Genomic DNA, 16,126 nt, shown 5'->3' on the forward strand with positions numbered 1-16,126 from the left:
AAGAGGTACGTGGGTTTTGGAAAGGAGTGAGGGTGCGCGTTTCCCCACCGTCCGGCTGGGTGGCAGAGCCAGCCCCTGCTGTCCCTGGGTCATGGGTGGATGTGCGTAAGGTGGGAGTAAAAGCAGATGTGCCCATGTCCTGGGAGGGATGGGGGCTAAACTAGCCTTTGTGAGGAGACCTTTAGCCCCTTAGCAGCCCAAGTTTAGGTGTGATGAAATTATGAGTTATGAAGATGTCCTTGCAATTTGTGTTGCTAGAAACCTCTTGAATTTAATGACTTTTTCAACTTAAAGGTGCTGTGTCACTTAAAGTGACCCGGTGAATTCCTTCTGTGCCCTGCACCTGCAGTCCATAATGCAACCTGCTCAGTTCACGGAAGGGAAGAGGTTTAGCCTTGCTAACGGCCAGCTCTGACTTAGTCAGGAGCCGCGGCAGGACGAGCCGTGCCCACGAGCATCCCACTCCCTGGCAGTCACTGCTTCGGTCCTGCTGTTGGGTATCGGGGTCCTGGGATGGGCAGCACCGCCCAAACTATTGCACTCAATTTTCAGATCCAGCCTAGAATTTAAGCCAGGTTTTAGAGGAAGTTCATTTGTTCCCAGCAATAATTAAGTCTATTTCACCTTCCCAGCAACAAATGTTAATCAATCTTAGAAACCCTGCTTGGGGAGAAATGGCAAAAGTCTCGGTAGAAGAGTTAACTTGGCATCACCCGTCCTGGTGAATACTTGTGCTGCAGTCTGTCCAGATCACCTGGCAGGTCTCCTGGGATGGCTGGAAACATTTGACCGGTCAGAAATGGAGTTCATGTGCCCGGACCCCGAGAGCTTCTCTGCGCAGGAGAAGCCACGCTACCCCCTGGCATTGTAGTGGGAGATTTATTCTGAAAACCATCGTGCTCAGTTCAGCCAGCTGAGAGGACAAACTAGTCCCCTGTTTTGACAGGCAGAGATAAAAGAGGTCAGAGGGTTGAGTGGAAATTGGAGGGACTGGCCTGCAGCCAAACTGGAGCTTAGGGAGGGGACTGAGTTCAGGCTTGTTACTGCTGAACTTCTGTGTGTTCCTTTCTGGGAGGGCGATGAGGTCAAGGTGGTGGAACCAAGACCTTTAATGTACCTCTTGGGAGCCAGGCATGTGACTTTTGCCGTGAACTCAGATGAAATCAACTGTTCCTGCAGGACTCTGGCATTGCCCCAGCGTCTCCGAGACTTCTGGTTCACCTTAGTCTTTCCTTGCCTTCATCAACCAAAGCAGTGTGCTATGTGCACATGTGGCCACTTCCTTGCTACCTGCTAGCACAGTCATTACATATTGTATCTCAAAGCCCTATTACAAGACTCCCTTTTTTCTTTTCCACCTCCTGGCTTGTTTCTTATTCACGCAGGAGTTTTCTCCCTGGCAGAGGGGACTCGAGGGCTGCTTACTGCTTTTGCAGGCTGCTTGTCATGAAGCATTTTCTAATGGCAAAGCTTTGGGAGTAGCAACGTGTCTAAACTCAGGTTATATAGGAATATCACCCCTAAGTCTTTCTGTGCATCTCGATATTGAAATGTGGTTACCCAGAAGATGACTATTCCCCTTTGCATAGGTAGCCTCATCCCAACACTTTCTTTGCAGAAGCGAGGTCCTTGCTCCAATTTAATTTCATCCCTTCCTTTTGCTAGTGGCACCTCATGCATATTTCATAGATGAAGCGCATTGTCAAAGGAAAATGAAGATGTGACTTCATTGCTGGAAATCTTCACAAAAACCCACAAGCTAAGAATGAAAACATATGACTGAATGCAAACAAGTTATGGTCAAATGAGCGCATTGACTTTTGCCCTTGGAGTCCTGTGCCTTCTACAAGTTACCCAATGTAATATTTGCAGCCAGGAAAAACTGAACTTAAAGAAAAAGCAAAGCAAAAAGGTCCCAGAAACATTGGGCCAAGCAGATCTTTTAGCAGTTCAGATGCTGGAGCTCACTATAGCCTTTTCTTAATTTCACTGCTATTTCTTCTACTCCATGATTAAAGGTTTCACAGAGTGTGTAATATCAACTAGTCTAATGCATTCCACCGTATTGACTGGTTAAAGATTCTTCAGAGGGAGGAAAAGCTTCCACAACGAATCTCAGACAAGCACTGGTGCAGGTGGCCAGTCCATTGCTGATACTTACGGGTGATCAGCTAACCAAGAAGTTTTGACTTTCTTTAGTCTAGTAAAAGAGAACAAATAGCATTGATTATCAGGCAAGGAAAAGTTGTCCTGGAGCGTCTTCCTCTTGTTCTGCATTTGCAGTGCAGCTTCAAGAAAGTGTACAGGTTCTTCAAATAACTGAAGTGCTATACTTTCCTTACAGGAATAGGTTCCCCAGCATGAACTTTGAAGCAGAGATTCTGACAGCTCCACACGATAATTCAGGTATTTGGGAGAAAAAAAAAAGGAGATTAAAGTAAAATGCCCACTCAGCTTGCTAACACTACAAACATGTTTTATTTCTTTTGGAGTTAGAGATTGTTTGAAAAAAAAAGAAACAGGATGCTAAACTGACTGCAATTCAGGTGATTTCAGGTTTATGTTAGGGTATAGTTCAAAGTGTTGAGGATAGATGTTGATACCTTTACCTCCAATAGGGCTGGACATAGGGTCTCCATACGTACCTACCAGAAACACAGCTGCCAATGACGTGTGGTTTTGGAAACAGCACAGGCATTCAATTTAAGATTACACAGTCCTGTACGAGACACACATAGTTTTCTTACTAGTGGCAACTAAAAGCAAATGATAAATAAGCAGTTCCTTGAAAGGCAAAGATGAGGATGAAGATGTTTGCTGAGTCCTGTCCTTCATCCTCATTTCGCTTAGGAGGAAAAGCTGATTTTTTTCCTATTGAATGCTACTTTTCCAATGCTGATGTCACATGTTGAGGCTGGCACTACGACTGCCTTCCTACTGCAGCCCTCTGTCTGAGATAGACCCCAGAACCAGTACTCAGCTGCATGGCATCTTCTCGTGAGCCTCAAGTCTTATCGTTGCTCCTCAGACCCAAGCAGTTGGCCAGAGCTTGTGCCCTGGCAGCAGCGCTGTCATTAGGATGAGACAGCAGGAAAGCGAGTTTTTGCAATGATTGCTTGCAAACCCTTGAGTAGCCCTGGGTGTTGGTTCAGAGCTAGAAATCTTGGTCTCAGCCACCCACATTTGAGCATGAGCCTGTTCAGATGAAGTGCTTTTGCTATCAGTGGCCTTCCTGGCCACGAGCTGCAGTTCCCAGCAGGGAATTCACCTCTCCAGCAGTGCATTGCAGTCCCATGCTGGCAAGAGTCAGAAATGAGGTGCATGGGGTTGACTATTTTTGCTTCAGCTGCAGGTGGCGGTTTTTGTGTTGTATCACCCCTAATAGCACATGTGCCAACAGTTGACGATTTCAGTTACACCGTCCAGCATGTGCGAGAGCGACGGCCCCTCCAGGTTTGGACCCGCTGTGCAATTCCCTTCACCTTCTTGCCTTGGGCCTTCCAGAAAAACACTCCAGTTACTTCCCTTTCTGCAAACCGAGTACCCCATATCTATCTAAGCATCTTCAGGAAATTATGGGGATGTTTTCCTCAGGGAGACCTGTAATAATGAGGCACTTAACAAATATGCTGATGTCAAAGGGCATCTAAGAATAATTTTCAAACCCTGAGTGTGAACAGGTTGGAAAGTGTTTGCATGAGCCCACCTGCTTGGACGGCTCCTGGGCCGTGCGTTCTCCCTACCGTCTTCCTGACTCTCTGGCTTCTGTTGGGTTGGGTTGGGTTTCTTCCATGAGGTAAGTGCTTTGATCCTTCACTTGCCTTGAAGCCACTAACACACAATTTGTATTTATTTCTCAAGAGCTATATGTGATCCCTTCCATGAGAAGTCTCACGGCTGAGGAGTATGTAGAAGCCTTTAAGTCGTTTTTGGATCATTCAACAGAGCACCAGTGCATGGACGAGTTCAACAAGGAAGAAATGCCCAACATCATGGCTGGGTAAGGAGTGCTTCCACCGAAGTGGGAAAACCATCTGTTATCTTGGGAGGGCAACCTGCATACAAGGGTCAGCAAACATGTTTAAGGATTTTCTGGGGCATGAATTAACTTTTAATGCTTTTTGATTTTAAGTCCCTTAATAGCAGTCTTGAGGATATTCTGTTTAATGACTCCAGAATACATGCTATTTCAATTAATACACTGTGCTGCCTCTCAGCTTATGTTAAGGAAAGAATCAAGACCTCATTTTCACGTCCATCTCTTTTCATTAGCTGACTTTCCAAGGATTAAAGTATTTTTCGTTGTTTGGTTTTTTTCAAAAGAAAGCTCTCTTGTGCTCTCTCCCTGCTTTTGGGACTTCATCATGCATCAGTCCAAACAGAAACACATCTCTAATTCTCTTCTAGTGACTAATTCTTGATTTTCTCAATCCCCTAAGACCTCCTTATTTCTATCCTAAGTCGATTTGCATTGCTTAAGTACCAAATGATAATCAGTTTTGTGAAGTATTGATGTAATATACTAAGCCTGGATGACTGCAGATAAGTTTTAGAGCAGCCTAGATCCAAACCACAAGAAAGATCTTTCAAGTTTGCGTAATTTTTGGATGTTATGGAAACTGTATTCTCTATTGAGAAAAAAATTTAGGCAGGCAAATTTTTATTCTCCAGATCAGATATATATAAAAAATTAGCAATAAAATAATAATTAAAAAATATTTTGTATTGGGAAATTTTAATTGAAATATTTACTTACGTGAATTTGAAATGATGCAAAACATTGTGGCTTCTTATGATGTTGATTGTGGGTCTGTCAAAGGGTCTTGACCCTCATTAGGGCTAAGGCTCCTTGACTAGCTCACACCCTGCAGGATTTACTACACTCTCCCCTCTTGTTGAATCATTGCTGTGGTGTCTCCTGAGATTGTGTATGGGAAAATCAATCCCTCTGCACAGTCCATGCCCGAGAGCAGAATAAGGCCATAAAGCATGTCACAGCAGCGAGGTGCCTCGAGCCCGGGCTCCTCATCCTTAAGCCAGGCTGTTATTAAATATTCTGCTAGGAACCACAAGGTTGGGTGGGGTTTTTTTGATCTTCTCAGAAGTAATTTTTCTAAGGTAAAAATTATTGAAGGTTTTGACCTTTCCTCCCAATTTCAAACCAAGACGAATATTGAAAAGAGAGGATTTCCAGTCATCTGGATAGCCTGTTTTTTTATTTTTTCTGGGCATTTATATCCAATATGGGAAAACCAAACTTGTCTCCTGAGGGTGCAGAGGTTTTGCCCCATCTCACCTTGCCCCTGCAGCCCCGGCTGGGGAGCGGTGCCCATCCCAGCCAGGCACAGCCCCGCTACCCCTGAAGAAAACCCTTCGCCCTGGGGTTCCCTGAGGCCTTTTTACATGGTGCCAGCCACAGCTTGAAGAAAACTCTCTGGCAGAGGAAGAGAAACACTATATCCTGCTGCCTACTGTACTGTGAAATATGAGCTTGCTAATACAGGGCTGGCTCCCGCCACGCAGTTGATTATAGCTGGGCTCCAAAGGGATGCTCGAATTTCTATCCCAATTCACGTGGCAAAACTCAGTTAAATTTCCGGGCCAATGTGGCATCCAAGATATTGGAATTAAAACATGAAGTTGTGTGACATAGTGTGGTGGAGTAATGTGTACTTATCGTTTCAGTCTCGGCAACGGAAAATCGACTATAAATGTTCTGGGAGTTGGAAGTGGCACAGGTAAGGAGCTTAGCAGCACCACTGATACTGGGGGTCAGGGGGTCCCTGTGGTTAGCGGAAAGTGATACTGAAATTTTGAGCAATGGGGATAACTACTCAGGCGTTAATAACAGTATTTCTCAGTGAAGCAGAGAACAGCAAAACGGGGTGTGGAGCCGGGACGAGACCAATGCTCCCTCTCTTCCTCCCCCATCTCCCTTATAAAATGCTGCTGCTCAAATTTGTCCAAGAAGTGAGATGAGTGTGATGATTTTTGTTTAGTCTCTGCCTCTTGATGACTCTCACCTGACTTTATATGTCTCAAAGCAAGGAGTCCTGCTCTGGGTTAGGAATGAGAGCATTTTCAAACCTCGTCAGGGAGAATTAGAGACATCTGAGAGGTTCGTTCCACGCAAAGTCCTGTCTTCGAATATCCCACCTGAAGGGATCTCTCATTTTGCTTTGCTTTTAGGGATCCCAGAGGCCAAAGCTGGGCAATGCTCTGCTCCGGGTGGTGCAAAACCAGCTGGCCACAACCATTGACAGGGGGCCTCATCAGCTTTTTCAAGACGTGTTTCTTTGTTACTACGATGTTTTTATCTGGTGATAAGTAGGGTTTAACAACTAATGATATTTCTCTCCAGACAGAAACCCATGTTTTGGAAAAAAAGTTTTAAAGCTGTTCTACATGCATTTGTGTTTAAAAAAAAAAAAAAAAAGCGGTGAAACATCCAGCTTCGCTCCTAGGGAAACTGGGAGAAAATAGAAAGTAGAGAAAAGAAGTGGCAGTTTGATTTGTCAGAGTTTGCTTTTGCTTTTAAAAGTATTTTCAGCTGAATTTTAAGTGCTAATATTTTCAAATGAAAGTATTTTTCTCACTTTTTTTTGCTTGTTTTCCTGAGTAAGAGGAAAATAGCATTGAATTGTTTTCCCCAATTGGGAATATGTTGGAACATATGAGAAAGCAAGCAGGAAGAAATCATTCAGTTCTCAATTACACTCTATTTTCATTAAGTAATACAAAACCAAAATTCTGACTCCAAGAAAACACAAGGGAAAAATGAACTTTTTACACCGTCCTCATTTTTTCTTATTTCCTCTTCAGAAGATGTTTTAATGGAAAAATAAAAACCCTAAAATTTCCTGGGTTTCCTGGGTAGCTGCCCCTCCCAGACTTGCACCCCCTCAGCTTGCTCACGGCTGTAAGAGCTGAACTTCTGCAGCCGGGCAGAGGAGTGAGCTAGGATGGCATCGAGCAAAAGGTTATATCTGATCCCTGACCTTTCCAGGCTTGGACTCTGATTTCACAGAGCCCCCGGAATTAGTTTAGTTGACAAAAATATTAATGGGGATTAGTGACCGACTCCACATCCTAAAAGACTGCTGGTTGGTCCAGATCACATTTTCTCATTCACCCCATGTTGTCCCATGGCGGGTTTAACTATCTCGTCTGTAACCTCCCAGTTAGTGCCAGCGCGGGCTGCGGTTCGCAGAGGGCTTTCACTCCTGTTTCAGCCTCGCTGAAACATTCAGTTAATGCTGAAGGGTTGTTGCCGGCAGGGCAAGCTGGAGCAGAGAAATTCCTGCTCTGAAGCATTGCATTTTACCGCTTGTTTTTGCAGGCACCCCAGTTGAGGACGTTATTACCTGCTCTTGCAAAGACTGGGTTTGGACGTTTTACAGAGATGGAGTGAAAAAAACCTCAAACAACTTATAAAATACCCATTTGCTGTTGATACACCCATTTGCCACCATCAGTGGCTCCAAGGCACGGAGCAGCGATGCTCTGCCTCCTGCCTGCCCTGAGCCTGCCGGGAGCCCACATCAACACCTCTAATTGCTGGTGTTTCCCACCCCACGGCACCTACTAACTGGCATTTAGGACTGTCTAAAGTGATTCAGCTGCTTGCCGTAGGGATCTGCCTTGATTGCCAGTGTCAACAATATTGGTCCACGCACCCACCTTCAACGGAGGGAGCCGCAGCCTCTTTCCTTCTGCCTTTGTCCAGCCCTGCACCGCTGCCAGTGCATTCCTCAGGGGTCTTGGGTATTTTTTCTCCAATTTCAAAAGACTCGTCCTTCTTTGAATGTCCCTGTAGTGCTAGAATGGCTGATATTTTCCTCCTTGAATTCTATTTACTGCAACACCTGCCAAAGATGACGACTTTTCTCATAGATGGCACATCAGCTGAAAGCCTAGGGAAGATGCAGTATCTCATATCAAGCCCTCTCTGTGTGACATTTGCAAGGGCAGGACTATTTTTAGGGCCCGCCATCAGCTACAGACAGGATTCTTGCAAAGGTTCACTCAAGGTTGTTGCCTCTGCTGTTTATTTCCATAGTCCCAGATGAACCAGGTGGACTTTGTACACTTGGGGTATCGTGGCCTTTCTGAAAGAAACAAGGGTGACCTGCATCACCTTGAAAGAGGCTGGGAACTTCCTAGCACAGAAGGACAGACTGCTGCTTGCTCCTCCAGAGCTCAGACAACAACAGAGGAGCACCAATAGCTAAATTTGCAGGGCACCTACACGCCAATATATGACTCTCTATTTGCAACTCCAAGATAACAACTAGTTAGTAGATGCCCAGAGCTGAGACCACGTGGTCGGGCCCCAAAGAGGGAAGACCCAGAGTACTGCATATCAATGGGTCTTTCCTCTTGCCATGCAGTTCCCCAGGTCTCCAAGCCATGTCACACCAGCGGCAGAACATCCATCACCTCCCCAGGGCAGTGCCAAAGGCATGGACCACCACGTGCCACGCTGAAATTGCACACCTGAGCCGACTCCCTCCATGCCCCCATTCAAACGTTACATTTTTGTTGAAAACTAATGCTTCTCGGTTGTTTTATTAAACATTGATCTTTGACTATTTTGACCTGTCTGTCCCATGACCCAGAGTATTTCCAATAGCAGGTTTCTGTGCTGTTGCTTATCTCTTCCTTGTTCTTAGCCTTATCTGTAACTATATGTTCCCTCAAGCAGTAAGACATCGCGGTAAGACTATGGGTTAGATGCCACCATGCAAGCTGCAAAGTAGAAAGTGCCTCAATTCTGCTTGGGGGATTTCCTGGCAGCAGAGGTGGCAAGTGCACCGGCATCCTTTCATCTCATTTACGTACTTTTTAAAGTAATGAATTTGTGTTTATTGACTAGGCGAGCAGGATTTGAAAATGATCAGGATACTGCAGGCTGCACACCCAGGGGTCTTTGTTGACAACGAAATCATAGAGCCCAACCCACAGCATGTGGCAGCTTACAAAGGTAAGGCTATAGCTGCTGCCTGGGGTATAGCGAGGACTGTCGATTTGAATGATAAGTTTTTCTGCTGTTTTGTGAAATTCATGTTTTTCTTCTGCTTTTTTAAAACAGAGTTGGTGAATCAAGCTCCAGACCTGCAGAATGTCTCTTTTATTTGGCACCAGCTCACTTCCTTGGAATATGAACAACAGGTGAAAGAGAAAGGTGCACATAAGAAATTCGACTTCATCCATATGATCCAGGTAATGGAGTATTGCTTTCATTAGCTTTAACTACTCCCTTAATTTCTGCTGTATGCCTCAAGTTAGGGGGAGCAGAGCTGAGCACAGTTCTCCCATGAGCAACTACATCTGCAGCAGCTCTACAAACACCAAACCTCATTCCCTGTCCACCTTGGTTTTGGTCCCTTGTTTGTACTGGTTTAACTGTGTATGGTGGGTAATAAAACGGGACGAGTCTCAGACCATCATGCGTCACATGGAAGCCAACAATTATGCTTTGCTGCTGCAAAAAGCTAGAATTTTTTTGCTTAATCGGAGCAGTTTGGATGGCACTGAGGGAAAGGTTAGTGAGTGAACACCTGTGTCAGGTTTTGGGTCAGAAATTATTCTGCTGTTTCTCTGATACTGATGACACTGATGTTGTATGTACCAATTATATTTTGTGAAAAATCTGTTATTCTCTCACTTTAGTGGTTTCATTTAATTTTTCTTTTATTTCATTTTGTTTTAATTTAATAAGAGCTGATTTCACACCTGAAAAGTGTTTCAGAGTTTTGGTGGATGGGTCAAGGGCTAAGTTACAAGACCTGAGGGCAGCCTTTGAAATGAGCCCTGCTTTGTCCCAGTGCAAATTCCTTGATCTCTGGAAGAGATCCAACCAGCCCATGGCCCAGACACGGCCAAGAAACGCCCCTGGTGATAAGGACCAGCCACAGAAACCAGGAGACAGCCTCTGCACGTAATTTCCAACCACAAAACTGCACTGGGCTTGAAGGGCAGCGATGAGAAGGTCAGCGTCTGGCTGGTGGCCGAGGCTGAGCAGAGGGTCCCCGGGTCTGACCCCAGGCTGTTGGTGCCGGTGGAGAGCTGGTGATGCTCAGTCCTGTGGGGCATCCCTAAACGTGCGTGCTGAGTTAGGACAGGCTGGGAAGCAACTGGGAAGTAATTTAAAACAGCTCTATAGAGAAAGGGTTTAAGACTTTGAAGGGCCATTGCACTGTGGAGGAGGAATAACGGCTGTGTGTAACTCTGTCACTCCTAGATGCTGTACCGTGTGGAGGATATTCCCAATACTATCAAGTTTTTCCACAGCTGCCTCGACCATCATGGTAAACTCTTGATCATAATTTTATCAGGTAAGAGGGGCCTTTTATTTTTTGTTTCTTTGCTGGTGTTTTGAAGAGCTTTGAAGCATGAGAACCACAAATATTCATCTCGGGATTTTAGTAGTGCTTATTAATTAAATAAAACAAATGCTGTATTTCATAGGGAACAAGCAATCTTGGGCTTAGCCTCTTGGACCCCAATGTCTGATGGGACTGCATAGGCATAGCCTTCGTGCTCTTGCTTCCCTACTTATGAAGTAGTTGAATTGCTCTCTAACTCGCAGAGACCTTCTGCTGTGAAATTACTGGCTAGAGAGAAGTGTGGCTATTAATGAATGAGGGTCAATCCCTCTTCATGGTGAAATGAGCACTGTACAACCTGAGCTCTGGGAGTACCCATCTTTGGGGCGCTCCCCTCCACACAGCGATGACCCAGACCCCAGCAGGACAACAGGAGCTGCCAAGAGGAAAAAGAGGCACTTAAAACATCATGGCACTTATTAAAAAAATGGAGTGTTTTTTTTCCAGTGTGCCATTCACAGATCCCCAACTTGTGGTGCAGTGGATAAAGCACACTTCCCCACGTTTGCCATTAAAACTCCCTTTAGCATTGCTGGTAGGCTGTTTCCCTTGCTAGCTGGGACTGGCTTTTCAGGTATGTATACTTTGATGTATACTTAAAATTGAGGTTCAAGGTATAAAAACATCTGCACTATTGTATCAAAGGGACAGTTAATAGGTAGCATGCATGTGCTGGCTCAGTGCACTGATATATCTGTGTGTACTCCTCCTTCCGGAAAAATCCAGTGCCGGAGACCATCTCCTCAGAGTTTCCTTTAAACAGGAGAGTTTTGGAAGGAGGGCTGATGGAGATCGCAGTTTTACTCCTCTCCAGGCACAGACATTTATAAGTGGACCCAAGTAAGGGGAAACCTCTTCTAACTGCTCCTGGCAAAGTCTGTGCCAGCAGCGAGGGATCATTTCAAACTCATTTAGTAGTTGCATTAGCTGATGTTTGACTGCCTTGGCTTTGCAAAAGTAACCTTCCCTCCTGCTCTGGCAGACAGCAGCGGATGGGCCAGCTTATGGAAGAAGTACAGACACTGCTTGCCTTCCACCGACAGTGGCCACTACATCACCTCCAACGGCATCACAGATGTTTTGAAGAGACTGGGTGTTGAGTACCGCGTTTATGAGTTCCCATCGGGCTGGGATATCACTGAGTGCTTTATCGAGGGGGACCCGGTTGGAGCCTGCATGATGGATTTCATGACGGGGACAAAAAACTTCCTGGGCACGGCCCCCCCGGGGCTGCGGCGGCGGCTGCAGGAGGCTCTCTGCCAGCCCGAGTGCAGCAGCAAAAAGGACGGGAGGGTCATTTTCAGAAACACCTTGAGTATGATTGTGGTTGAATCCTAGAGTCCGGACCAACTGCCGAAGACAAGTTAGGAGGGGTATAGGGGCGATGCGGTTGCAGAAGGGCATAGCATAGAAAGAAGGCCACTTGCAGGCAAGAAGGCAAGAAAGTGGGGCTCATCCGCAGTCTCCCGTTCCCAGCCAGGGTCAGTGGACACTGCAACACTGGGGATGAGCTCTTTGTCCCGATGATGTCAATGGAGCCTGACTATTTAGTCCAGCCCTAGGAGAATGTTTTCCTGAAAGGAAAGAGCTCCATCTCACTAAAAGCCTACATGGACTTTTTTTTTTAATGGTATGCATCCTGTCTGTGCTTTTGACACTGGAATTTCCACTTTTCTATGTAGCCAGCATGTTTACATACCTAAAGACGTGTCTATATGACCAGGTGCTCCCGGCTGCAGCCCCTGTGCTGGCTCCATACAGACCCACTGCTTACAGCTGCACCAGGGAAAAAACAGCAAGGTGTCCCTGCTGCTTTGCACCCAAGTAATGCACCTCACTGCACCCAGACCTGAGCTGTAAGTTGCTCTGCACTAGGCTATTTCACATGGTTTTATCAGCATAGGTATTTACTGCCTCAAGCATCTCAGCGTCTCGCAATATAGACATGTCTTAAAAATTTATCGGCCTTTTTGTTTGGAGAATTTTTTGGATCCCAGGATGATACTTGCCCTGTGCTCTTTCAGGCAGATACTAATTTTGTTACTTTCTTACTACTGTTTTTCTCTATATAAAATAAAAGCAATCTTAAACGAAAAAAGTCACATCTTGTTCTGTACGTGTGGGCTTCAGAAAATGAAAAGCAAAGAGGTTAGGTAGTTAAAAATAAAAAAAAAATGCAAAATACAGTTTTATGGAAGCATAAAGTTTCCTGTAAGTGAGAAAGACGAGCCTGAGGCCATGGAAGAGCTGGGCGTGAGATGCAACTCGTCCTTGTGCCACAGCCTTTGGAGGCATCTTGGCTCACTCAAAGCAGCGTTACTGCAGCACAGCAAAGCAGCACCTATGTTACTTAAATATAATGTATGTGGTTAAGGTATTAATACAGGTAAGTTAGGACTACTTCCACAGGGTCCTGAGTTATTCAGAGGGCTAAAGAAGGTGCTGCTAGGGCAGCCAGCTGGAAAGGGAGACCCTGCACGGGACACCAGTGGGATCTGGTGCTGCATTTAGGACCATGGTGCTGTGCAGACCTTGGGCTGGGCACATGGGGGCAAAGTAGCCTGCAGTCCTGCCGGCCTCCTTGCAAATAGCTCTCAAGGCAAGAAGCACCAGCTCAGATGGAAAATAGCTGCAGGCACAGAGCCCACCTCTATAAACCGATTTTTCTGTGCTTAAGCTGGAAAACACGTGCCCATGTGTATCTGAAGGGGCTCGGATACTGCTGCCTTATTGATGCCTGGTATTGATCAAAAGGCTTGTTCCAGCATCACGAACACATGGGCTGGCACATTGGCTTGCAAAATAGTAGATGTCATTGTCACCCAGAGTCCTGCTGATCCCGCGAAACCTACGCCCCCTGCCCCCATCTATCTGCCTGGATGCCGTTACTGCCAGAGGTAGCAGCGCTCCCGTCTTAAAAGGTAATGTCAGCTCACACAGTCGTCACGGCTCCACTTTGTGCTTTGGTTTTTTGGTTGTTTTTTTTTAGTTTTGGTTTGGGTTTTTTCATCTCTTTTTGAAATGCAGCCATTTCTCCTGCAGATGTTTCCTCTGAAACTACTGTAAGGAAAAAAAGAGGAAAGCAGTGGGAAAATGATAGCGTAACATCATCCCTCTGGCAGGACTGCAGCTCTCTGGTCTGTAAGTACTATTGCTGCCAGCCTAAGAAACATCAGTCAAAACTGGACAACCTCCTCCAGAGTACCCCATACCTATGCACAGGCTTTTTGTTTTGATCCATTTTACTCTTTATTCAATAGGTATCTCCTTTGATTGTGCTCACTGACAGCACCGGGCAGGGAGTGTACGGCTGGGCTCTTCGATGGGCTCTCAGCACTGCTCCCATCAATGTCCTCCTTCCACTGTTAATTCCCATGGTTTATTTCCAAGTGTTAGTGATGTCTCTGTCTCTCCCTAGTAGATTAAAAATAAAAACAAAATGTACCAAAAACCAGGCTTGCTTTTCAAGCTCCAAAGAATCATCTACCTGTTAGTCTTCGCAGAAATTTGGAACAGCCCAGGCTCCCCCAGATCTTCCCCAACCCAAGAGGTTTTCAGCCCTCCTTGGAGTTTCCTGAGCAGATAGACATGTTTCCAGTAAGCAGATACTCAGCAAAACTTGTGAGCACAAAATTTACCCACACCATTGTAAATCAATGCGCAAATGCTCAAAAGGCACACTTCAAAGCAGACTGTTTAGTGGCAGCCTAGGGAGATGAAACAGGGCGCCCCATTAAAAATGCGACTGCTTAATGCTTTATCTGTAATTTTCCTTTTGATTCTTGAAAAGCAAGTAATTTAACAAGGACTCTGCTTGTACACCTGGAACAAATACTATCCTAAGTGTCTGTTCCTTTTATTTATGCATTTATTCTTGGATGAATATGCTATTTAATAACTATTTGTTGTGCTTTTTAAAATATGCTGTCCTCCCACGCAGCATTTTGGTCTGCGCTTTCCCAGCAGCCGGCGTGCAGGAGCGCGGTTGGGTCTGTGTGGCCACGAGAGGGCTGCAACAGCCAGCGGATTAGATCCGCTTCCCAAAACGCTTGAGATGCTGAGCTGAAGAAGCAGCGTCAAGTAGCCGGACAGGGGAATGGAGCACTGGCCCAGCTCAGCTTTCTTTGCTGGGTCATCACAGCCCGATTCCAGCTGTTGAGGACCACGCTTTTTTCTACCGCAGAGTCACGTTCTTGGTGCTGGGCTCCAGCTTATAAAAGAAGTCATGACTGCACAGCACGGGTGCCAACAAGGGCTGCAGAAAATTTGCTCTTGGGTTGTTTTTTTTTTCCCCACTTGATGGCTGAAGTGCTGCAGCTTAGTCATCTCTCAAGCACGGGTCTGCAGACCCGTTAACCAGGCGTTGCCGCTGACCGGGGGAGGAAAACATAAGGAAGGGGATGTCAGGAGCGTGAGGTCGCTTCTGCTTTAGCTTTGAGCCGAATTAACCTTGCTGACCTCAGTCCAAGATGAGCCCTACTCAGCAATGAGTTTCATGGCAGTTCCCAGCGCTGCAGTTAGCAAGGAGCAGGTCCGTGGCTCGCCGAGGGATCCGTGCTGCTCCGTCAGCGTGACAGCTTGTTCCAGCCCGAAACAAATGCTTTTGTGGATAACCGTGTAGTAAGCTGCCGTGTGTACTCTGGAGTAGAAGTAATGCCTACAAACCCCAAACGGCATTATTTTTAAATGGAGCAGTTGCAGGTTTTATCCTTATTTCAAGTTAGTAATATGCCCGTTTCAATGGCATGGCGTTGCTCTGATTGTGTATTACAGCCTCCTGTGTATTACAGAAAGCAGCTCTTTATGGTATCAAGGAAAGATAATTTGTTTTTTACTGGGCCTGTATTCAGTCTTGGGGGCTGACTGGTTTGCCTTTGTAATGAATGTTAAGGCTTCTCTACCCATGAATATTACCAGGGGACTGAAGGTAGCATAGGAACTGGAAAATCCAACAGTTTATTTCTGAATAATCCCATGAAATGGCAAGCTCGGTAAAATACTGGAGCATGTATCAAAAAGATTAAAACTAGCCTCAATCAGGGAGCAAAACACAAAAATACAGAAGCTGAACATTTTTTTTTCCCCCTTCAATATTTGCCCACAGAAATCTGTTAAGGCTTATATCAAGGATGTAGAAAATCTGTATTCAGATTTGGGGTGCTAGTTGTGGAGGTCTCTTGGGTGAAGAAACCTGAGGCAGGATCTAGATGTGGCAGAGCAGTTCCCACAAGGTTGTACTTAGGAAATCCCGGGAAAACCAAGGGCATGCTTATGCCCAGAAAATAGTCTTCCAGCTGCCCTGAAAGCATGCGTGGTTCAGAACTGCTTCATCAGAAATATTGTCAGATAGTCCTTGCTAGGCACAGAATTTGGGTTTCCTGAGGGACTGACCTTTCTCAAAAACCTTTATGATGGGAAGGACAGGAGTAACTGAGCTCGACATGAAATGTCTTTTGTCTTTTGATGGATTTAGTCCTAATGACCCAAAACATGAACTATCTCCACATGCTCTGTATCCAGCAGAGAAGGCAGCAAAGGCCAGACAAATCTCCCTGAAGCTGCTGGTTGTACCTCTGTGTACTGGTGGTAGGATGACTCGCACAACTGGAGTGCTGCAATGGATGGCTATAAAATCCTCAGAAGGGACAGGCAAGGAAGGAGAGGCAGTGGGGTGGCCCTGTACGTTAGGAAGTGTTTTGATTGTCTAGAGCTTAATGATGGTGACGATAGGGTTGAGT

At 45.7% G+C, this 16,126-nt stretch overlaps 1 protein-coding gene across 1 annotated transcript; it reads left to right on the forward strand.

Moving 5' to 3' along the window:
- The first annotated feature begins 1,367 nt into the window (after window positions 1-1,367).
- LOC103912631 (histamine N-methyltransferase-like) lies at window positions 1,368-12,425 on the forward strand. The gene is made up of 7 exons (XM_009318937.1): window positions 1,368-2,406; window positions 3,862-4,000; window positions 5,686-5,738; window positions 8,876-8,983; window positions 9,092-9,222; window positions 10,244-10,337; window positions 11,371-12,425. The coding sequence occupies exons 1-7, from the start codon at window positions 2,361-2,363 to the stop codon at window positions 11,724-11,726; spliced, it is 927 nt and encodes a 308-aa protein (XP_009317212.1). The 5' UTR covers window positions 1,368-2,360; the 3' UTR covers window positions 11,727-12,425.
- Window positions 12,426-16,126: the final 3,701 nt, after the last annotated feature.

The sequence above is a fragment of the Pygoscelis adeliae genome, unplaced genomic scaffold, assembly GCF_000699105.1.
Source record: "Pygoscelis adeliae isolate BGI_AS28 unplaced genomic scaffold, ASM69910v1 Scaffold222, whole genome shotgun sequence".
In the NCBI taxonomy this organism is placed as follows: domain Eukaryota; kingdom Metazoa; phylum Chordata; class Aves; order Sphenisciformes; family Spheniscidae; genus Pygoscelis; species Pygoscelis adeliae.